A 24200-nucleotide genomic window follows, 5' to 3' on the forward strand; every position below is an offset into this window, starting at 1 on the left:
CCAAGAAAGAACCTTTGCCTCAAATGCTGTAGTCTAGCTATTTCTTTCATTTTGTAATGTCATGCACCAGATTCAGCAATGGGAGTTTTTTTAGACCACTGTTTCTTGGACAATGTATAATACCCATGAACTTAAATCACACATTGCAAAATTAAAACTTGTACATAAGAGGAGGAGATAAGGATCCAAAAGCTTACTGCAAGTCCGAAATTTATGGTATATTAAGTATGAATGTTATTTCCAAAAAGAAATCAGCAACCTTTTCATGCTATGAACACCATTGTGTTTGGGTTTCTTGTTATCCTCCTGAAGATCTCAGAATCTTGTGAGATTTCAGTTCTGTAGTCTGTCGATGTAGATGTGACAAGATTTGATAATCTTGTAAGATTCCAGCCATAGTTTTATTAATTGTGAGAGTATATTAAAATTTAATAAAGGGAGGCAATAAGTCCTACTCTTTATTGAGTTTTGATCCAGATGGGTTAAAAAGACTCTAGGCTGAAATCCAGGAAAATCATTGCGGTTGATTTACAAACAGTTCTGAGTTGGTTGTATTATAGTTCTTCTTAGATTACTTACCTTCTGTTCTCATGGGAATCCCAATAATTCCTGTTGAGTTCTTAGTGTTCTTTGTGTTTTTCCCCTTGTAGACATTTCATTGCCATGCCAGGAAACCTGGGTTTGAGGGAAAGTGAAGTTTGCTGACAGTTTATATCGTAGCTTGTCCTGCCAGTCTTGGTGTCTTTCTTAATAGTTCATTGATTGGAGGGTATTTCTTTTTCTTTTTAATTGTTTATGGGGTGCCTCTTTCTGCTTGTCTAGTGTTGGCTGGGGGAGATGATATGTAATGGATTGTTTCCTTTCTTGACTTTTGGTTGTATCTTTTAAATGGCATGTGTAGCTGTGTTTATCTCTGTGTATCTTATTGGTAAAACCTTAAAGAATAGCAAGAATAATGAGCTATAAATATTCTCTACTCTTGGAATTTCTGCTGAACTGATTAGAAATTACACAAACCAGCATATCAACCATCCAACACAGTATCAGTGGAAGAGCTATGGCTGGAATTGTCTATCTCCTTGACCCCCCCGCCCCCAATCCCTCCATGAAATAGGTGTGTTAATCCTATCAGAACTTAACCCATCTATTTTTATGTTTACTGAGGGAAAAATGCAGATCGGACTAAAGAAAGATCAGCCATTTGCTGCCAAATGTTAGCAGGCTGCAAATGCAGGATTATCCATCTTATTAGATCATCCAGGGTAGCATGTCTAATACCTAAATATCTATGGATATTCTCCATCATCCAGGTCATGGTTGTCGCAGAGGTGCTATTTCAATTGGGTTTTTTTCTTGAAAACATTTCATTTCTCATCCAAGAAACTTCTTTAGTTTTGACTGAATAGGTCAAATTTATATTCTGAGGAATTTGGAGGAATTTATATTCTATGCAGTCACCTACATGTTAGTACGCTGAGGGTCAGCCATTAGCTCTCCAAGAATCATTAAGACTACTTGGAGGTTAATCTTTATCCTCGGAGTCACCTGAATGAGAGTGCAAATGAATGTGGAATCTCCTTGGGACTGCTGAAAGGATTGTGTTGTAAATAAGAGATAGGTGGTGGCTTATATTCTTCCCCCTCTATTGAGCAAGGGCTGTTCAATTTTAATATAGATGGCCTCTTTGACCCTCTTTCAAACCAATGCCCTTCTTTGCCCAGCATGTGAACTTTGCTATTTCCAGAAGAGTGGCTTTGTCTAAGAGTGACTTTGTCTTTCGGTTGCAGATGGGCTGCTGAATGTTGTCTTGATCAGTTTGTTTTCCTATGTTTTGCCATGTGTTTGTGTGAAGTGGTTGTTTTGTTTCTCCAATGTACAGATTTGTGACGAGCCCTACCCCTTGGGAGCACTTGTTTTACAGCGCCGGATGTCTCCTTTCATCTAGCACTGGCTGCTATCCTGCTGATCATGGTGGCATCTTCCAAGGGGCTGGCTGCGTGGGGGAAGGATCCGGAGGCTGATGATGATGACATGGTGCATTGCGATGCCCCGGATGGGCACTACAATGGCGGCTGTTAATGGCCTTGTTGGGACTTTAAGGATGGGGGGGGCAACAGGATGGTTGTCTCTGGGGCTGCAATGACGATGCCTCTAGGGCTGTAATTGCTGTTAATTGCTCAGGGCTCGTCATAGGAGAGGAAGGGGCTTCTGAGATAATGAAGCTCAGTACTAGCAAAAGTCTGAGTGGAGTTGAAGTAATGCTAGCCAAGCTTGCATTAGCAACCTCCTTAGGTATTTACAGGGAGGAGATGGGGGTTAATGACGCAATAATAGCATGGGTGTGTATAAAGGGGGAGAGGAATTGTTACTCTGTAAGGCTGTTTTTGTGAGAGCATTGTTTCTACATGCCCCATTTCAAACCAGTTGCCTGACCGTAGCCACCATTGACAATAAACCTTCATCACTACATCTGGTGTGAAGAGTTACTTGTAAGTAACTATGGTTCTGGTCCTAAGGGCTTTGAGAATTTGCACATGTCTTACTACACTGTACTACACATATGACATTGGTCAGTTTGTTTTTGAATGCTTTATCCTTGGGGTGGACAAGCTACTGTCTTAATATATCATGGGGTTTAAAATGTGCACATATATTATGTTGGTTGAAAATCCTTCTGAGCTTTTCAGATATTCCTGCAACATATGGAATGACACCATTGCTCTATTTGTTGTTCTCTTTGTCTACTATGGAGAAGTTACTGCTGGATCTTTTTTTGTATTTGATGAAGCCCAGATAGGGTAGCTTTTTGATGTGTTTTTGTTCTTTTTGTTTTGCTGGTAGGTAAACTGTCTGGCTTTCCTGTGCAGTACACATTAAGAAAGGCATCGAAGTGTATAGAAAACCTGCACACATTTACATATAATAGAGCAGAAACTAGGAGTGATTTGAGTGCTAATGGCCAGATGACTACAAAGAATATAAATCCTTCCACTTGCCCCTTCTTTAAGAAAAAAACAAAGAAAGTACAGCTGCCTTTAGGAAAAGCACCTGTCTAAAATCTGAACAATAACATCTGAAAATGTTATTAAATGGATTTTTTTTGCTGAAACATTTGCACCTTTTCTGAACAGGGCTTCTCAAATACTTGAAGAATACCCTCAACAATATTATAAAGGGTATGTAATTATTGGAACTATTTTTTTAACAAAAATGCACATATTTCTGTGACATCAGTTTTGCCATGCTAATACATTTGTTTTATTACTCTTCAGCTTTGTAGAACTATTCAAGACAAAATTAGGTCTGCTAGGAGAGAATGAGGATGATGACTATTTGATTGCTTTCCTTCTAAAAGTGAGTTGTTTTCTTTGATTAAATATTTATTCTGTACCTTCAGTTATCAGTAAAGCGTGACACAAAAATGTGGTCCTATTTCTTAGCTCATGGAAGATACAAGGGCAGATTTCACAATGACTTTTCGGCAACTCAGTGAGATTTCGGAAGACAAACTCAAAGATCTCAACATTCCTAAGGTATTGATACATCATTGTTAAGAAAAAAAATGAGTTTTCTTCTTTTAAAACAATGGTTTGTGAAAGTGGATAAAGCACAATGGATCACATCCAAGTTGTTCAGCAAGTCATTGAAAGGCCTTGCCTTTGTGTACACCTTGCCTCTGTGCATGGCTTTCATCGGCTACAAAAAGGTGTTTGATTCAGTATTCCAGCAAACAATAATTCATGCATTGCTCAACCAAAATGTAGTTACTGCTTAGATCAACTTACTGCAATCAGTAGATGAAAAAATAATGGAGACAATTTGCCTTATTGGTCTTAAAGTGGAAATTAACCTAGAACAAGGTGAAGGACAAAGAAATACAATATCACCCATCCTTTTCTCAGCTTTCCTTGAAGAAGTATTTCACAAACTAGACTGGGTGAAAGATGGAATAAAAATCAATTTTTAAAAAAGGCCTTTTTAAACCACCTAAGATTTGCAGATTGATTCACAATACCCAGAACAGCTACAAAGACACATAAAAGAGTTTCACAAACCAAGAGAACAATTTGGCTTAAAAATAAACCTGAAAAAAGCTAGGTTATGTTTAATAAACTTACCAAAGAAAGAAAAACATTAAATCTGGAAAAGAACTAGGCATAGTAGACTGCTACATGTACATTGGCCAACAGATTTCAATGGAAGGTGATATAATAAATTGACGGGCAGATTAAATGTGGTTGGCTGGCATTTGGCAAACTGTGCATAATTTTCAAGAGCATCCCCCCCCATGCCTAAGAGTTTTAGATCAGTGTGTTATCTGCTCCAATGTATGCCAATAAAACATGGACACTAACCTCACAATCGATACAAAAGCTAAGACACATGGCACAAAGAGCCATGGAAAGATACATGCTCTGCATTAGAAAACAAGATAGAAAGATTTGCACATGGATTAGAGAACAAATGAAAGTATACCATATCACGAGAGTAAAAGAATTGAAATAGGCTGGTCACATAGCAAGAAGAATTGATAGCAGGTAGACCAGGGCAGTCCTAGAATAGGTCCCACCTGGTAAAAAACGCCCATGAATGAGACCTAAAACAAGATGGATCGATGACATCAACAAGTATTGCACGCCCATTTGGCAAAAGAAAGCTCAGCATGTAAGTTGGATACGTTGAAGAAGCCTTTGTTCTGCAGTAGATTGAAAATGGCTAAAATGATAGTGATGGTGATGATACACACACACACACACACACACACACACACACACACACACACACACACACTATATTTGCTGATGTTGTCTATCCATCTGGTTTTAGGTCTCTTTCATGGGCACTTTTTATCAGGGTGGGATCCATTGTATGGCTGCCTTGGTCCATCTGCCATCAGTTCTTCTTGCTATGTGACCAGCCCATTCCCATTTCAATTCTTTTACTTTCTTGATGATATGGTATAACTTTTGTTGGTTCTCTAACCCATGTGCAGGGCTTTCTATCTTGTCTTGTAATGCCAAGCATGTCTCTTACCTCACAGTATTGCTGTTGTGGAGAAAGTAGTATTAAGACACATTCACCACTTTTAGTCTTTTATAGAAATAATTAAGGTGGGAGACATATATCTCCTACACATGGTGAATGTTCTTAGTACTACTTTCTCTTCCTATTTTCTCCACAACAGCAATCCTGTGAGGAGACTTGGGCCGTTTCCTGAGATCTAGGCCAACACCTTAACCATTAGACCAAATTGGCTTTCTGATAAGATTGCAGATCTTATGTCACAATCTGGCTAGATACCAAGTTTTAAAAAAATAATGTTTCAATGTTTGGTTTTTAGAAGAAAGAAGAGCAGAATTGGAACAGCTGCTTGTTCCAATGTCTATTTTTTTTAGGTTTCCATGGTAGCAAAACATTTATGACCCTGATAGGTTTCCTTTCTAGAGGAACGGAAATGCTTCCCAATAGTGCAAAAATCCTAAGGAGTTTAGAGTTTCCTTATATGAGCATAAAATATTCCAGGATCTCTAGTCTGTTCTTATTCTAGATGCCTAAGATTGTCTATAGATTTTACCTGATTGCAACAATAATTTGGCATCCTCTTGATAATTGAAAAGTCAATCTGTTGCAGTGATTTCCCTAACAAAAGTTGTTTTCTTTATCAGCTCATCACAATCGGGATGCAGCCTGGCATTATCAGTATTGTTTTATATATTCTGTTTGACAGTGGAACAAACTAAGAAAAGTGGGTTTTAATTTCAAGAAAAATTCTAACTCTGATCCAGGCTGTTCAAATTTCTGTCTTTTGTGTGCAGAGAAATATTTGGCTGGTGGTGTGTGCTTGGGACATAGTTCTTTTCAGATACGTTGGTTATCTTAATCCCAAGTCTATCAAGGGATTCTACTATTTTTTAAAAAAATATTGATTTAACAATAGTTGCTGGAACTAAATATTTACTGCAGTCCTATACAGGTCTATTCTGGAATGTTAAACTTCACTGACAAGTTTAAGAATTCCTGTGTTTTGTATTGTAAGTGTTCAATTATTTTCATACAGGAATTCTGGGCTTTGCAAGATATAGCTAAACACAAGAACTTTTCAACATGGATTGCTATGTACCTCTTGAGATTAAAAGGGTAAATATAATGGATTTAATTTACTATAATTATGATTACATATTAAAGAAGAGGAACATTAATTTCACTAGACATTTTCTATGCAACTCCTTCAGTTATTACGGTCTGAGTTCAATTACTCAACGGTTACGTAGCAACATTTAAAGTAATTTTAAATAAGTAGATCAGAAATGACGAATGTGCCAACCATTCTGTGCACAGAGCATTCCATACCCAGATTAGTCAGTATTGAGCCAACTGTGTATGGATTAAAATACAGGTTTAATTTTATGTGTTTAACCTGTGCATGGCCCTAGAGCAGTATTTCTCAACCTTGGCAATTCTAAGATATGTGGCTGGGTAATTCTGGGAATGGAAGTCATCAGGTCTTCAGGCTACACAAATGTTTTAACAAAAATTCCAGGATAGGAGATAGAAAAAGGAAGAGTAGGATTAGAGGTTAGTGGAATGGATTTGTTGATTACGTTTAAAGAAGTTGGAGGAGGTGAGAAAAAAGCAACATGCAGCAAGCTAGCTCCATCCTCAGGCTCCTTTTCTACCTTAGTAAAAATCTCTATTCATCTAAATCAGGGATCTTCAAACTTGACATCTTTAAGACTTGTGGACTTCAACTCCCAGAATTCCTCCTCTACTCATGTTAGCTCAGGAATTCTGGGAGTCAAAGTCCACAAGTCTTAAACTTGCCAAGTTTGAAGACCCTTGATCGAAATGATCTGGGGTTCAATATGACTGCGTTATGACAGTTAGAATGATCTGGCCAAACATATCTTCATTCAATGCGTGGAACAAACTACATTTTTCATTTTGCACATCTCCAAATATGTTGCAAAATACACAATAATTTACTCATGGTTGAAGATCTGTATCTGCTCTTAGGAAACATTGCCTGAAAATCAGCCTAATCTATATAAAACAAGTTTCAAACTGAATGTCTTCCATCTGTGTTTATACGCTGTATAGGAATGTAGGTGATTCAGACTCTGAAAGGAGGAAAAGAATGAGCAGTGAGTATAGTGATCATTTGTCCAGTCATTCAAAAAGTTCATTCCTCTTCTTATAGATTCAGCTTCTAAATACCTGTTTGTTCAATAAAATAGATCTGCTATGATGTATATTGTTAATATGAGAAGTATGAATTTTTTCATTCTTTTTATTTAGAACACACACAGGTTGGAAAGCAATGGAGTTTCACTGTAACAAGATTAATCTTGATCTTCCTGTATTTGCAGTTTTCAATGCTGAATTTTGTGATTCCAAATTCAACAACAAATCAGACACAGTTGTCTATTACACAAATGCTAGAAACTTTCCAAGGTCTAGTTGGCTGTTTGTCCTTCCATTTCTTTCCCTGAAAAAGGGCTATTGACCCATGGCACAATGTGGAACAAATGTGCCCTATTCCCAAATGGTAGTCTTCCCAGGTTTGTGCTTGATATTCAAGTTGCCACACTTTTAATGACAGAACATAGTCCCAGCTGTTCAGCCCCATGTTATCAGAGGAAAGTCAAGAAGACCAGCCATACCAAACCTTCTGTAATTTGCCAGATGTTTATAAAAGCCAATCAAGCCAAGCTGCATTTCCTGCCTGTTCTTGTTCTCGTTGACTGAACTCTCAGAGGCAGTTATTCCAGCTCAGTAACAACTGCAGAAGCAGCAGTTGTGACTGACCATTAGCCTCTCCAATGAAGAAGCAGAGTGCAAGAAGAATGTGCCCAAAAGGGCATGCTTTGTAAGCATGGTTGCAGAAACTGGTTACTAGAGGATGCCAATCATCTTGAAAACTCCATGCTTGTCAGTGGACTATAGATTTGAAAAAAGTTGGAAATGTCTCTAGAGGCAAAGAAGGCCTCCTGTGTGGCAGAGGTCAGAATTGAAGTGTGGTATCTTTTCTGCCTGAGCCATTATTGTTCAAGTAAGGAGAAATCATGTCATGGACAAAAGCAGCAAGATTTCAAATAAAACATGGCCACAACTCAATGGAAGGATGGTTAAAAGCTGCTTCTGGAAGCAAGTGCAACATAATGAGGATGAAAAATGACATGTTTTTCAAGATACCAGGACTTAAATCTTTTTGTAAGAATTTTCACTGATCCCCCAGTTCAGCTGAAATGGCTGGAATTGACAGAGATTTAGGTTCACCATAAGACATGTGAGAGAGCCTACATGTGTGTCCATGAAGGCTATAAAAAGAGGTGATTTTCTAACTTTTTGGGATTAATATTTTTATATCTTGCCTTTCCTCTCAGAGGTTCAAGTATCATGAGTAGCATTGACTGGATCATCTTCAAACTACAGTAATTTTTATTTTCCAAAAATCTGAAACAAACGATGCAGCATTTGGTCAAAGAAAGATTTGGGAATCTGTAATAACTTGAGAGAACATTTCTCAAAGGTTATAGGTCAGGGCTGTCAAATTCGTGGCCCATGGACTGGATGCATCACGCACTGGTCACACCCATGCTTAGTTTAGCAAAGGGGAAAAAAATCCAAATATGTCACGTGACGCCACCATGATGGCACAGGTTTGATACCTATGGTATAGGCCAACTCCCAAAGAAACTGAAAAATAATAAATAGTGGGCTACCGGCGTATAATTTTTTCACAGACCAATTACCAATTTACCAATCAATTTATCCATTTGATTCAAAAATATATTCTAGTCTCTCTGAGCATAAAATATGTATGAATCCTGTATTTTTAACACACTGCATTGCTTTCAAATTACATTGAGATTAAATCACATTTATATCTCGTGAACAGTTTTTATGCAAAATTCTGGTATCTGTTCTGAGGCTCAATTTCTGAAGAAGTACAGAAAGGAAGATAAGCAGACTTTCAGTCTAGAAAAACAACTTAAAAACTACTGGTGTTTTGCAAGCTGTGCATTTTAAGAATTGTTTTAGACAAGTTCATTTAAGACAGAGACATTCTTCCCTTCCCTTCCCTTCCCTTCCCAACCCTTTCCTTTCTCTTCTCTTCCTTTCCCTTCCCCCTTTTTTAATAGAATGAGAGGGTTTTCTAAAATGAAACCTAGGACAAAAATTAGCTAGAAAAATAAGGATGTGCATCTCATTAAAAATAAAGCTTAAATGTTTATTAACTTTTTACATTGAATGGAATGGTTTTAGTTTGTAAAGTTGAATGATTCTATTGTTTTTTTCTATTTGACGCAGAGATTAAAATGCAGTGAATAAGTGTAAACTAAGTGTTATTGTTAACTCTTAACTGTAAAGAAATAGTTTTATTAATTAAGGGGAGGGGGTTCATAAATTAATGTTATCAGTGAAAAGGGTGATATAAATTTAATAAATATAGCATTATCATTTCAGGAATCACAATTTATTGTTTTCTATTGTTGCCTAATATAACGGTGTTGTACAATTATAATATGCCCTAAGCAGATTTTGGGGGAAGTAACAATAAAAAAGGCTGCCACCTTTAGTAGTTTCCAGTTTAGAAAAAAATGGGGTATTTGGCGACATCTTGAATTGTTCTAGTACAGGTTCAGCATAAAATGTACTATGGTAAACAAGGGCTATTCAGCTTTATCTTTTTGTTTCCATTCAGTTTCAGATCTTTGAAATCTGTATTTTTATTCTAGCAGTGGAAAGGAAGTAGATTTTAGTGTAGCAAATATATAGTTAAACACTTATGTTTTGTATCTGCAATTCATTTTCTTTTTGGTTGCAGGTGTTAATCCAAGATACGTACTTAGAAATTGGATGGCAGAATCAGCTGTCCAAAAGGCTGAAATAAATGATTTTTCAGAGGTATGTTTACAAAGTTGCCTTGATATAGTCCTTATACACAAGAGACTCTGTTTCCTCTTGAACAGATCAAAGGCATCGTTTAAGCATTTTCAAATCTGCAGCACTTGTTTTTCCCTTTTGTTTTTCAGGTCCGCTTCTTGCAACGAGTTTTGCAACATCCATTTCTGGTACAGACTCTGGCTGAGAGAGCTGGTTATGCACAGCACCCCCCTGCTTGGGCTGAAGATGTTAAAGTCAGTTGTTCATCTTGATGACAATAATTTATGATTAAATTAAATTGTGATATTTCCCCATCATATTGTATTATTGTTGAATTACTTTTTTTCTTTTCTAGATTTCTGTAATACGCTAGGCTAGATTAACATGGAGTTTGTAGATTTCATTTGGTTGAATTTTTTTGTTTTTGGCAAACTTCTCCCTCCTATGGGAAGCTAAATTAAATTATGCCTTTTCAAAAAGCACAGGACAAAATAAAGTCTCTTTGTGCTTCTCTCTTTCCCCCAATGTCCACTCCAGAATCTGTATAGATGTGACCAAACAGTCTCCAGGCGTTTTATAGTTACAAAATCCTAAATATCAAACCAACGCTGGTCATGTTCCAACAAGACAAAGAGGTGGATGGCCAGGTAGCACATAATCATAGTGGGCACAATTACTACCTCTGTTCTTCCATTTCCATTGTCCAGTTTAGTCTTCCTATAACTTTGGCTGTTTCTAATACTCCTTGAATTACACTATACTATACTTCTGGGTCAGAAGCACCAAAACATTCCTATGGTGAAAGGATGAACTGGTGACATCACCTTTGCCTGAGGAATGCTCATTTGGGGTTTCCTTTCATGTCCTTGTTAAGTTTCCTACTAAAGTGGTACCCTTCTATGTGTTGTGGCCTACCAGCTGCCAGCAGAATAGGATGATGAGAAGGTTGGGAGGAACTTAGGCCACTTCTGGAGTCTGGGGAAGGCTCTGATGAATGTTGTGTTAGCCGCAGAGATAGAACCAGAGTTGTCCGACATTTCCCAGCCACCAGGAAAGAGAGACAGCCACCGGAGAGGCAGTTGCCTTTGGAGACTGAGATAAGTGGGAGGAAGAACAGCTGGAGCCTGTGCAAGATGTGCGTATGTACAGAGCTGCTAGGAGTGGGGAACAACGGAGAAGGGGTTGACTTGGGAAGCAAAGCACACATGGATGCTGAACGGCCCCTCCTGCACTGGGGAATAAATAGAAGGAGAGTGTATCATAGGGGACAACAGTTCATCTTTCTAAAGATTTTGCTCATTGTGTTTCATGCCAGAGACTGCCAGAACTTACAGTTTTTCAGCTGGGAGCTCACGGCCTTGCAATTATCCGCAAGGAACTGGTAAGATAGGTTGCTGCCGTTAATTCTTCGAAGGACTATTGCCTGGACTTTTTGGTGGGTGAATGCAAATTAATTAATTCACTTAATTCACAAGAGATAAAGCGGGTCTTTTTGTGACAAGGAGTCTGTTGCTTCTGGCAAGGCTGGGTCAGAACACTATCTACTCACGATCACCTGCTTTAGCATTGTGGGTTGAGCAGGACTGGACCAAATGATGGGAACATATCCCGCTGCCACACAGCAACTGGGTCTCGAATGCCTCATGAGCCACTGCGCTGCACTCCTTGATATACTATATAGTTTATGTAATTATATATTTGTATACTTATATTTATGTTGTACTACCTATACTTTAAGCTGTCTAGAATCAAAGAGATGGGTGGTATATATTGAGCCTAACATTTCTGTTGCTAAGTGAGACATTTGTTAAATGAATTTGCTCCTTTTATGATCTTTCTTGCCACAGATTTTAAGTGAAACACTGCAGTTAAATTAGTAACAGTTGTTAAGTGAACCCAGCTTCCCTAATGATTTTGTTTGACTGGTTGCAAACCTGGGACACTGCAAGCGTCATAAATATGGGTCAGCTGCCAGGCATCTGAATTCTGATCATGTGACTATGGAGATGCTGCTATGTTCATAAATAACTTTTCCTAGGACTGTTGTAACTTTGATCATTAAGTTAACTATTGTAAGTCGAGGACTACCTGTAACTAAAACTACTATGACCAGTAGCTCAAAGGATTCCAGCACTTTCCTTCCTATTTGCCTCTTTTAGTCATTGACGGAGATGATTCCTGCAGAGTATGACAACACTACACCATTAATGCAACTTGTAAAATTCACATTATTTGTGTGTGGTGTACATCATGTATTTGATCCTCCTGCTTGCCTGGTAAATCAAAGTCCATTGAGTCTTTGTTGATTTAATTTTGTACCAGTCACCAATGGTTCACAGGCCAACTTGTAATTAGAGCTCAAATGTTGCAGCTAGGAGAATCCGCATTTTGGAGTTTACTAAACTTGTAGATGTTATTGAAAAATGAAAATCCAAAATTCATCGGGGACATATTTGTATTGTAAACAGAATCTCTTATTGGCCAGCAAGTTCATTGGAAGGTTATTCTGTTATTCTAAAGAATATACAGTATAAAGTCCCTGGATTTTGTTTTGGGGTCCCAGGTTCAGTTTTTATTGTGAATTATGAAAGGGCTGAATCCTGGAATACCGGGGAACTAACTACCAGAGGATTGGAAAAGAGCTGATGTGGTTCCCATCTTCGAAAAAGGGAAAAAAAAAACAGACCCAGGAAACTACAGACCAATCAGCCTTTATGGGTCTAAGTCCACATGGAGGGAAGTAAGAAGTAGAGTGCCACAAAGTTCTGTCTTAGGCCCAGTACTCTTTAATATCATTAACGACTTAGATGAGGGAATAGAAGGGGAACTTACCAAATTTGCAGATGATACTAAGCTGGCAGGGAATAGCTAACACCCTAGAAGATAGGCTCAAGATCCAGGTGGATCTTGACAGACTAGAACACTGGGCCATATTTAACAAAATGAAATTCAATGTACAGAAAAGTAAAGCCCTACACTTAGACAAGAAAAACCAAAAACACACATATAGATTGGGTGAAACTTAATAGCAGTAACTGTGAGAGTGATCTTGGAGTCTTAGTGGATAACCGGCTAAATATGACCCAGCAGTGTACAGCAGCAGCTAAAAAAACTAATGCAATCCTAAATTGCATTAACAGAGGGATATAATCGAAATCAAGTGAGGTACTAATACCACTCTATAAAGCCTTAGTAAGACCACACCTAGAGTACTGCATCCAGTTTTGGTCACATTATAAAAAATATGTTGAGACTCTAGAAAAAGGGCAGAGAAGAGCAACCAGGATGATTAGGAGACTGGAGACTAAAACATATGAAGAACGGTTGTAGGAACTGGGCTTGGCTAGTCTAGTAAAGAGAAGGACCAGGGGAGACATGATAGAGGTCTTCCAATATTTCAGGGGCTGCCACAGGGAGGAAGGGGTCAAGCTATTTTCTAAAGCATCTGTAGGCCAGACAAGGAATAATGGATGGAAACTGAACAAGGAGAGATTCAACCTGGAAATAAGGAGAAACTTTCTGACAGTGAGAACAATCAACCAATGGAACAGCTTGCCCTTGGAAGTTGTGGGAGCGCCATCAGTTGAGACTTTCAAGAAGAGATTGGACTGCCACTTGTCAGAAATGGTGTAGGGTCTCCTGCTTAGGCTTGGATTAGATGACCTACAAGGTCTCCTCCAACTCTTATTTTAAATATAAAATTCTCCAAAATGCAAAGGAATGAGGAGAATTGGGATTGCCCGATTTTAAATTGTATTTTGTGGTCCGCTATTTGATTTGGATGAAAGAATGGTTGTTGCTAAGAAATAAAAGAAAGTTATAATTGGAAGAACACAAACTGAGATTTGGGTGGCATTTTTTATGCACAATAAAATTAAAACAAATGTAGATTTCAAAAATCAGTTAAGTTAGGAATGCCATATTAAGAATATAAAACAAATATAAACTCAGACTCTGCCTGAAAATACTTTACTGGATTAAGCCAACAGTGGCTTAAGTGTTTTGTAGTGAAGAAACGATGTAAAAACAATGATTAACACATCAAGACTTACAAGTATAGGAAACTAGATAACTTAAAATGAAATCAGAAGAACAATGGACTGCTGAGGGATTCATTTTTCAAAAGGAATGTAATTGAACTGGCAGAAAAAAAATAGCTTGCATTTCTTCTTGTCTCTTCATGCAGAGCAGAGATACTGGAGGAGATATCAAGAGAGTACATGATATAAGTGATAATTATAAAACGTGTATTGAACTGTTTGAGACTCATGATTTAATTGGCTTAAATGCCGGAATCCTGACAATAAGCTGTTTGTATAGCATGCATAGGATTCCCTGGTCTGTCATCACAATGAGACTGAATAAAACTTTTTTTTACAATAGAAAAGCAAAGAGCATGTTCTATTGAAACTCTTCCTCTTCAATCTCTACTCTGCGAGGGAAGGGGTACAGGTTATATACTGTCTATAATGGTGATCAAGTAACTGAAGGATGCTGCAAAGGTCATAAATAGTTGTACATTTGCTGTAAATTTTAATTTTTTTAGCACCATCATAACTTTGACTTAATGTAAATTGCTGTGCCTGTAAAAATTGTTGTTATAGAAGCCATAGCATAAAATAAACCATGGCTTAATATAGGATATGAATCCAGCCATTAATTTCTAAAGTGTATGCTTTTCATTAATTTAGACAATGGGTTGAAGAAATAAGTTTTATTCATGAAGATTGCAGTAAATAAAGGAGAATAAAAATGAAATATACATGATAAAATATAAGTAAGAAGAAATAAATTACTTTCTTTTGAAATAAACATTTTTAGATATCACCTAGTACAACCACTACATTTGTAGTTGAGAATGGAAAAATTAAAGCTGTCTCCAAAAGAATTATCCTGTGTTAAACCAAATAAATAACCACAGAGATTGCTTGCAGATATTACCACTGAAAACAAAATTCACTGTCTTTGAAAGAAACTGAGGATACAGCTATAATAAATTGCAAAACGTTCATAATAAAATTGTATTTTTCCAAAACCAACTATGCAAAACAAAAAAGTAGAAGGGACAGATAGGGGGCAGATTTTGACCACATAATGAAAGAGGGAATTTACAAAGCGTGAATTTGTTATTCAATGTTATATCCCTTATTTCTGCAAAAGTGTTTTAGCCTATATTTAGATGAGCCAAACTGCCAAGGTCTTATCCAGGCTATTGTTACATGCAAGTGGTGTGTGGGGAACTCTGAAAAGAAAAGCTTTTTGTTAAACTAATCAGCTTTTAAATTAATCCTGATTTAAAAAAAATTCTGGATCAAATCAAACAATTTTTCTGGAACTTGTTTTTCTTCAGGATGTCTGCTATGCTTGATTGTATTTTTCAGCCTTCAAGCAAAGAGCACGGGAATTGACCCAATAATTCTTGGGTCTGTGTCTACCATAATTTTTTTTAGCATATACTCCTTTAGATCGCCTGATGTTTGAAACTACTTAGTTCATGATGACTCACTCCTTTTCTTTTGCAATGCTCTCATTAGATCAGACATGAAATCTCCTTGTTCAGAAGCATGTCCCCTTGAAATTGATCCACTTTGTTTTGGTCTTACGACTTGACAAGCGCCTTCTTCTTGTCTTCTAGGAGGTGGTGGTGGTTTCTTCTTGGTTGCAGGAGGAAGACCAGGGGCAGAGAATGAGGGTGGTGGTGGTGGTAGTTCTGCAGAGCCAATGCCAATAGGAAGAAAAGGAGGCGGGGGAGGAGTGAAATCAGGAGGAGATTCACAGTATTCAGGTAGCGGTGGAGATGGTGGTGGCGGCGGTGGCGGCGGCAGATCTTCCAAATTGGGAGGAAGTGATATAAATTCAGGGGGTGGTGGAAATTCTTCATAATTTGGTAAGAAAGTTGGATTTTCTCTCTCAGTAATGCTGGGTAAATCCAGTGTCGCAGTAATAGCAGAAGATCTTCTTTGAGGAGGGGGAGGAGGCTGAAAACCACTACGTTTGCGGATCTGTTTCACCTGTTGTACAGGTAGGGATGATGTTTGACCAGCATTGAAAGTATCATCTGGCTTTTTAACCTTAAGAATTATTTAAAAATGATTAGCATATGAATAAGAAATTATGACTTCCGGAATATCATGGAAGAGTATTCAATCAAGAATTCCCAATTGGTACATTGTCTATTATTCAAGAATCAATCATTTGCAACATTCATTCAACAACTTTAACGTGTGGACTTCAACTTCCAAATTCTCTAGTCAGTATGCTGGCTGGGGAATTCAGGGAGTTGAAGTCCACACATCTTATAACTTTTGGGGTTGAAAAACAACTATTTAGATCAGGGGTGTCAAACACAAGGCCTGTGGGCCGAATTTGACCCACTCTGGAAAATATAAGGGGCTGGCCCGCATTGCTTTGGCCTGGTCTACCAATGTGGAAACATTGCGCCAGCATGGCTTTGGCCCAGTATACTCAGTGTGAAGAGGAAACATCACAACAGCGTGAGTTCAGCCTGTTCTACCCAGTGCAAAGAGGAAACATGCCAGCAGTTTGGGAAGTGGTGGCAAGCTGGCCATGCCCACCCAGTCAGCCTCACCCACCCAGCCCCCCTGAGGTCAATCATAGCCCTGATGTGGGCCTCAGTGAAACTTGAGTTTGATACCCCTGATTAAGATGCTCCCTGATTTTACTAGGATTAATGCTGATAAAAATAAACGTCTATCAAATATTTTTACATTCACCAGGGCAAATGTTTATGTAATTCAACTTACCTTTTAATTTTTCATACATAAATCAATACGGAACTGAAATCTAGTTTGCTTTAAAAATTGTTTGAATTTTACAATTGCTAAATGCACACATATACAACACACGCACGCATGCACACACACACATACACACAGAGGTAGAGAATTATATAAAATGCACACCTAATGAAAATAATGTGCAAACATGTATCATTTTAAGAGGAATTGTTACAAATGTTAGTAGAAGTATATATATATATATATAATCATTTTGTTTTCTGAGGTTTCTGAGGAAACCCCAACCAAAATCCAAGACAGAGAACAAGAAAACGGCAAAGCCCTCCTCCCATATATAAAAGGCACTACAGACAAAATCAGCAAGATCCTCCAAAAACACAACATTAAAACAGCATTCTGCACAAACAGAAAAATATCCACCATCCTAAAGAAACCCCAAAGACAAAATCGAATTAGAAAACCAAGGAGTATCACGAAATCCCTGCACTGCCTGCCCTACCACATACATTGGACAAACTAACAGAAGAATAAGTGCACGCATTGAAGAACATAAGAACTCAATCAAAAAGAAGAAACGACCTCTTCCCTGGTCCAACACCTCAAAGCCACAGGACATGAAATTGACTTTAAAAATACCAGGACTATCGCCAAAACCGAACACTTCAACAGCAGAATAATCAGAGAAGCCATAGAGATAGAAAAATGCCCACATAGCATGAACAAAGCGAGAGCGACACCTCCCGCCTTCCAGCCATTTGGAAACCCGCCCTCATGAACAGGCGAGTACCTAACATGAAGAATGACACCAGACCCACACCCATGAGAGCCACACAAGATGCCACCACCACACTTCCATGTAGAAAACAGACTCACACCCACTCAGAAGATGAGACACGACCATGGACCAGAAGCTGCACTGCAGCTGCATCACTACTACCACTTCAAACCCTCCCGAGCCATACATGAAGCAAACCGACACCCACTATGAAGATGCAGCACGACCACGAACTCGAAGCCAAACAGCAAGATCACAGCTCACCAACTCAAATCCCCCAGCAACTAAGACTAACCTGAGCACAACCAAGCCCCACCTGAACAGAACACGCCTCCAACCAATCAGAACACGGCCAACCCCCAACCAATCAGAACACAGCCAAACCCCCTACCAATGAGAACACACCCCCACCCAATCAGAACACAGCCAAGCCCCACCCAATCCCACCCCACTAGCAGTTAAAAGGAAGAAGCAGCTGCAATCTCACATCACTCTGAGAAGCAAGAGCCGAAGACAGAAGCCTGAAGATGATGAATGAGACTTCATTGAAACGTTGCCTAGATACTTCGAATCTTACGCGGGAGAAAACCCGAACAACCAAAGATCCACATAATCATTTTGGTATAAACTTTTTTTTAAAAAAAATCAAACTAGTTATAACACCAAAAATTATATTTAAAAAAAAGTAGAAGCATAAGGAGAGACTTAGCCATACCTAACATTCACCTGCATTCAGTATTTCTAATACCTACAGTATTCTGATTACTAATTTTTTATGCTACCCCTCCCCGTTGTGAAATGTTAATTCACAAAGAGACTTAATGGAAGAGATTGGAAGCAAAATTTAACATTCTTTATAATGAATTAATGTGGAGTAGAAGGGACAAGAAGGGTCTGAAATTAAACTCAAGCAAGGTACAGGTAATCCTTGATTTACAACCAGTTGCTTGATGACTATTTGAAGTTAAGATGAACTCTCCAGGAGCCACTTACAACATTTCCAAAGTTTCAAAACCCACACTCATCCCTGTGGACATTTGATTGTCTTTGAGTGTTTGGCAAATGGCCGTTTGCAACATTCCAATCACGTGACCACAATTTGCAATGTTTTTTACCAATTCCCAGCATTACCGTATTTTTCGAAGTGTAAGACGCGGAGAAGTATAAGATGCACCAAGCTTTTGGTGTGGAAAACAAGAAAAATAAATTGCTTCCTCCGAGCAATTTGCCTTCTTGCAGCAAACAGCCTGTTTTTCAGTCTCAGCACAGCCTGATTACCACAAGCAGCTGATTGTTGGTTGGATCAGCCTCCCAACATCAGCTGTTTCAGGCTGCAGGGATCGCCATAGCCTATTGCTGCCTCTGCGCGCCCCATTTTTGGCCTCTGCATCCCATTTTCAGCCTCCGCACACCCCATTTTTGGCCTTTGAGTGTCCCATTTTCCACCTGTTCCAGGCAGTAGGAATTGGAATGGGCAGAAAATGGGGCGTGAGGAGGCAGAAAATGGAACGCAGAGGCTGAAAATGGGGCACGCAGGCGCGGCAATAGGCAAAGACACAATACCTGCAGCCTGAAACAGCTGACTGTCAGGAGGCCGATCCAATCGGCAATCAATTTGTGCTAATCAGGCTATGCTGAAGCTGACTAGGCTGTTTGCTGCAAAGAGGCAAATTGCTAGGAGGCAGAGGCTGAAGGGTGGGGGCCAGCGGGGCTTCGACATTTTATAAGACACACAGACATTTAAACCCACTTTTGGGGGTGGAAAAAGTGCATCTTATATTCTGAAAAATACGGTAATTTCCAACTTCTGGCAAGGAATAGGACTTATTCAGAAAAAAAAAAAAGACCACTAGGTTTGGGAGACCCTTTCTTTTCAAAAGGTAGGAAGGACTGCAGTTTTTGCATACTTACATTAATTTCTATCTTTGGCATATCAGCAGATTTTCCAGTTTCTGCAGTGATCGCTGTATTAAGAGTTATGTTTTGGGGAATTTGTCCATTGGCATGAAAGCTACCTATAATAATACAACAAAGAAGAAAGAGGAGATTTGTTTGCTTTTGCTACTAAAAATAATTAAACAAAAATAATCTTATTCAGTATCATCAGTAAGAATTGAGATTGGCAAGGCAGGAACCAGCAAACTCAGGGAGAATCATGCTGCAAAAACATATTTCAAATACTTTTCTAGGCCATCTGTTAACTTGGAAGAAACAGAGAAAAGGGCCTAATGTCAGCATTGCTGTACAGATTTAATTTTTTTGCATTATTTTGGACAATCTACCCTTGTTCAGACTTCTACTGAACCCTGCTGTGAAGACAATATGTCTTCCATCTCATTAAAATAGCGTATAAATTGGTGGCGGTGGATGAATATTGTTTATAATTTCCAAAAGGAGCATGGACATCAAGTCGCCCTCATGATAAACTGGATCAAAGGAAAACATGTACTTCTGTGTACAATCTTTAAGAGCTTAGTAGGTTAGGAAAATGATCTGTTATTCACCCGTTTAAGTCAAGGATATTTAAAAACCGAATCTTTGAGAAAAGCAGTTCTTGCACTGGAATATCAATTCAGTGTAATAAATGAGAGAACAAAATATAGTTGCTTTAAAATAAATATGATGCAGAAAGTTTTGACTGATGGGGAAGGCGGTTTCAAACTCTTTGCTATGCTGCTTTCGGCTGTTCCTGAAACCAATTTAGCAATCCTACGCTGGATTGTAGTGTTCTGGTAATAAGCCTGAGCTAATGAAATACAGAAAACTGACAGCAAAAAGAGACCCAGTGGGTCCATCAAGTCCAACATGGCTATCGTAGTACTTGATCGCTTGATTCTCTTCCCATACAGGGAACTGTAGCACTTGCCAACACAACGTTTAGGGCAGGTGTCTGCAACCTGTGGCTCTGGAGCCATATGCGGCTCTTTCAGCCCTGTACTGCGTCTCCCTGTCTGATCCCACCACTGGCTTGCCTCTCTCCTCCTCTCCTTGTCACTCCTCATCTGGCCTGGGAAGGTAAGGTTGATGGCAGGGGACGGAGACTCGCTCCATATTCCAGAGCAAGAGTTGACTGGGTGGGAATGAGTGACCTCAAGTTGGCCACACCAGTTATTAAATTATTGGCTTACAGTGTTTTCTTTTCTGTGGGAAATGGGTCAAAAATGGCTCTTTGGGTGTTTTAGGTTGCAGACCCCTGGTTTAGGGATTATTCCTTCCTTACCGACTGGTAACATGTATTTTTTTTCTCTTTTCCGTCCTAATTGTAGCATCACTGCTCTGGGTGCTACAGTGATAAAAAAGAACAGGTGTTCCTTCAGTCCTAAATTTTGCTGCAAGTTGATAGAAACTCTCTGTAGCAACGAAGAATCAGATTAATAGAACAAGAGAAGTAGAACTCCTTCAAATTCGATAGCTATGTTCTGTGCCTATACGTTTTTAAAAATAGAAAAGAAACCAGTGCAAGAGATAAGGCACGAGGTAGGAAATAAGGCAGAGCATGCTTCCTCTGGACTGGGAAAAAACTCATGATGGTCACTGAGGAAGGTAAAAGTACTACAGGTGTGTTCTGGCATAAGAGGTAAGGAAAGTGGCAGGAGAATCAGTCTTTATAGTCACTGTTAGATCAACTGGAAGAAAAAAACCCAACAAGCTGACCAGTAGAGGATACAACAGCCCAGCACGAAGTAGCTTTGGAGGCAGTGACCTGTCATTGGAAGGGAATAGGATACGAAGCATTATAGCTCATCAAAGCTGAGGATGTCCTAGACTGGAATAAAGCCTGGCAAATAAACTGCTCAAAAGGGCTTAAAAATGGCTCAGGACAGAAGACAGCAGAGCTTCCAAACATGACTGCAGGGATGCGTTAGAAAAGAGTAGGATAGAATGTGGAAGATGACATCAGCCAATGCGGTTCTCAGAAAATGGTGAGTGGCTGCCCTGGCAATGGATCAAGAAGACATTGCAAATCTGGCCTGAATTGTGGTTGGGACTGAACAAGAAGAACACCTTAGCAAGCTAATTGAGACCATGTTATGTGGACAAATAAAAGATTTTCTCCATTAGCAATAGCACTTAAGACTTATATATCACTTCACCACGCTTTACAGCTCTCTCTAAGTGGTTTACAGAGTCAGCCTATTGCCCCCAACAATCTGGATCCTCATTTTACCATCTCGGAAGGATGGAAGGCTGAGTCAAACTTGAGCCTGGTGGGGTTCAAACTGCCGAACTTAACTCTAAATGGAGAGGTCATTTACAAAGAAACCAAGAAACAAATTAGTGGGCCTATCAGGATATTTTAGGATGGAGAAGCAACCATTTCTGTATGTGCAAAATGTAAAGTTTTACATTAAACCATATTTATAAGTCTTGCAACAATCCCAGTGCTATCCAGTAATAGTTGCCTAATGAACTTTTTTCTTTTACCATTTTGCCCTCCTTTAAACTTTGGCTGCAGAACTGTTATTCACATCAGTGCTCATTAATAAAATGAACCTCTGTTCACTTGGGATAAATTTTTCAGGTTCACATCAAGTAGATACCATTGACTTTATTGTCCTGCTGCAAAATGTAATATGTTCAACTATTAAAAATTCACATCCTACAATGATCAAATAGGTTAAGACAATGATAGCGATTGGCAAGATGGTAGGGAAAAAAACCAGAGCTTATAATCCTCACAATAATTTCTTTAAAAAAAATAAATAATTTGGATACCTTTTGAAGATGATCCCCCAGAAGCTATGGATTTAGTAATTCCTGGCTTTGCCAGACGAGAAGTTAACCTTTGTACTGCACCAATGTAGTTATCATACAAGGCCTTTCCATACTGAAAAATAAGTACCACAAATATCTGATAGATTTTCCATCATAAAAAAATGAACATGCATTTCTCTGCTTGTTCCATCAAATCTTAACAGAAATTCTTCTTTGGTGGTTCACTTGAAATCTCTTCCATAAAAACTATGAACTAGTAAATAGGACTGTAACCCAACAGGGTGAAAGCCTATTATTTGTTTGACAAAGTAATTTATCATCCCAATACAAATTCTGTTCTATGTATTCTATGGTCATGTTTATTCACTAGAGTTTTATCCCTCAGAAAAGGATTAATGCCTTTTTATTTTTATCATTCCATTTACTTTCTCCTTTACTACTGAGAAATATCCTTTTTCTTCTTACCTTTGCAATTCTGATACCAGTTACCCAAAGTTGTAGAGACTCCTTGTCATCACAGCACAGGTATTTGATGTACTGTGACTCCTTCTGTATTTGAGGATGCTATAAATGATAATAGCAATAGTAGTTTTTTAATCATTAAAAATCTGCTGAAATAACCCAGTAGACAAGCCAACTTCCCAACGAAGTTTCTTGTCTATCACTACATCTTAGCTACTTTGAACTACAAAACCACTGAAAAACCACAGAGAAGAAAACAGTATTTTTCATCAATCCTTCCAAAAGATTAATGGTACACAACTGAGAGTTACATGATTGTTAACTGGTATTTAAAGATCTGTAGTCAAACTTGGCGTTTTAAAAAATTATTCACTTTTCACCTTGTCTTCGTTTTTGTCATAGCCATTTTAGACTGCAAGTTTGCAAGCCAGGGCTATCTTTATTTTTAACTGATTACAAAGGAATTGGCATAAATGTGCTTTAAATAATGAAATGTCAAATTAAAGGAAACTAATTGGATGTGCATCTGTAAATAAATCAGACAAAGCCATATTTCAGAACATCACAGATTATAAATATTTATGCTCTATTCAAAGGAAATTTGACTTGAAACATCTTATAATATTATTTAGCTAAAAGTAATTTTAAGCACATGAGAATTCTGAAGTTAAACCTAATATGTGAACAGTTTTTAATTGTCATCTGGAAGTAATTAAAACAGGAAGACAAATTTACTATCTGCATTTTCCAAAACCAAACAATTTTTCTTCCTTTCCTGCTTATTTTTTCTCCCTCATTTTACCTTTCCATCACCTTAGGACCTCACATACTCACATTTATTCAAGACCATGAGCAGGATGTTAGGTTTCATCACTCAAACTCCCAGGATTAAGTTACATGTCAAATTAATTCTATGTGATTATTGACAAGTATCAACAATGCAAAGCAGTCTGTAAATCTTTTCTTTTATGTACACTGAGAGCATTTGCACCAAGACAAATTCCTTGTGTGTCCAATTACACTTGGCCAATAAAGAATTCTATTCTATTCTAAAACTTTTCTTCTGACACGGATGTACAAACACTAGTCCAATCTATTAACTAAATCTTGAGCTAGAATGTCTTAAAAAAAGAGCTAATAGTTTTGCAATAACATGGTAAATCCAGCAGATGGCATCAGATACTTTTCTATTTTTAAATGTTTACTTTTGCTACTTTGATCTCTGTATCACAATAAAAAATAGCTTGATTGCATCTTAAAGGCCAACGTATTCATTAGACATAAGCTTTGTGGAGTAGAATCAATTCATTATGAAATGAACTGGCAGAAATATATACAGAAATACGGAAGCAAAAGATTATACATTTTCTTATAATGTTTATCTTTTTATATTTCATTTTCTGAATAATATTAATAGCTTCATCACGCATCTTTATTTTTTAAAAAATAATAAAGATAAACTATTCTTTTTCTATCACTTAAACCCATCTCCAGAAGATGTTTTTCTCTCTCAGAAAAAGAGATGTGTTGAGGGGCAAGGCCTGACATGATTTTGTTAAATTTGTGAGTAATATTTGATTCTCACATACCGCAATTCAACA

The 24200-nt window shown here is 38.2% G+C and overlaps 2 protein-coding genes across 12 annotated transcripts in view; one reads left to right on the top strand and one right to left on the bottom strand.

Annotated features, from left to right (window-relative positions):
- Positions 1 to 10201, top strand: part of LOC113442453 (uncharacterized) — a 41582-nt gene extending 31381 nt beyond the window's left edge. For 5 of the 11 annotated variants that reach the window (XM_087917451.1, XM_087917452.1, XM_087917454.1 and 2 more), the window contains 7 exons: positions 3132 to 3176; positions 3273 to 3354; positions 3441 to 3533; positions 6059 to 6138; positions 7099 to 7142; positions 9830 to 9909; positions 10038 to 10201. In XM_087917451.1, the coding sequence (XP_087773577.1) occupies positions 3132 to 3176; positions 3273 to 3354; positions 3441 to 3533; positions 6059 to 6138; positions 7099 to 7142; positions 9830 to 9909; positions 10038 to 10160 (547 nt within the window). In that variant the 3' untranslated portion in view covers positions 10161 to 10201. The remainder of the gene's footprint in view (positions 1 to 3131; positions 3177 to 3272; positions 3355 to 3440; positions 3534 to 6058; positions 6139 to 7098; positions 7143 to 9829; positions 9910 to 10037) is intronic. The other 6 variants (XM_087917453.1, XM_087917455.1, XM_087917459.1 and 3 more) reach the window with 3 other exon arrangements.
- Positions 10202 to 14587: 4386 nt separating this feature from the next.
- The window catches only part of APBB1IP (amyloid beta precursor protein binding family B member 1 interacting protein), a 52999-nt gene continuing 43386 nt past the window's right edge, over positions 14588 to 24200 (bottom strand). Inside the window, exons 11-14 of the mRNA XM_026710024.2 lie at positions 22603 to 22701; positions 22138 to 22249; positions 19333 to 19436; positions 14588 to 15959 (exon numbers count right to left, since the gene is read on the bottom strand). Coding sequence (XP_026565809.1) covers positions 15381 to 15959; positions 19333 to 19436; positions 22138 to 22249; positions 22603 to 22701 — 894 coding nt within the window. The 3' untranslated portion in view covers positions 14588 to 15380. The remainder of the gene's footprint in view (positions 15960 to 19332; positions 19437 to 22137; positions 22250 to 22602; positions 22702 to 24200) is intronic.

This window comes from Pseudonaja textilis, chromosome Z, assembly GCF_049901715.1.
Source record: "Pseudonaja textilis isolate UNSWEBS1 chromosome Z, rPseTex1.2, whole genome shotgun sequence".
Taxonomy (NCBI): domain Eukaryota; kingdom Metazoa; phylum Chordata; class Lepidosauria; order Squamata; family Elapidae; genus Pseudonaja; species Pseudonaja textilis.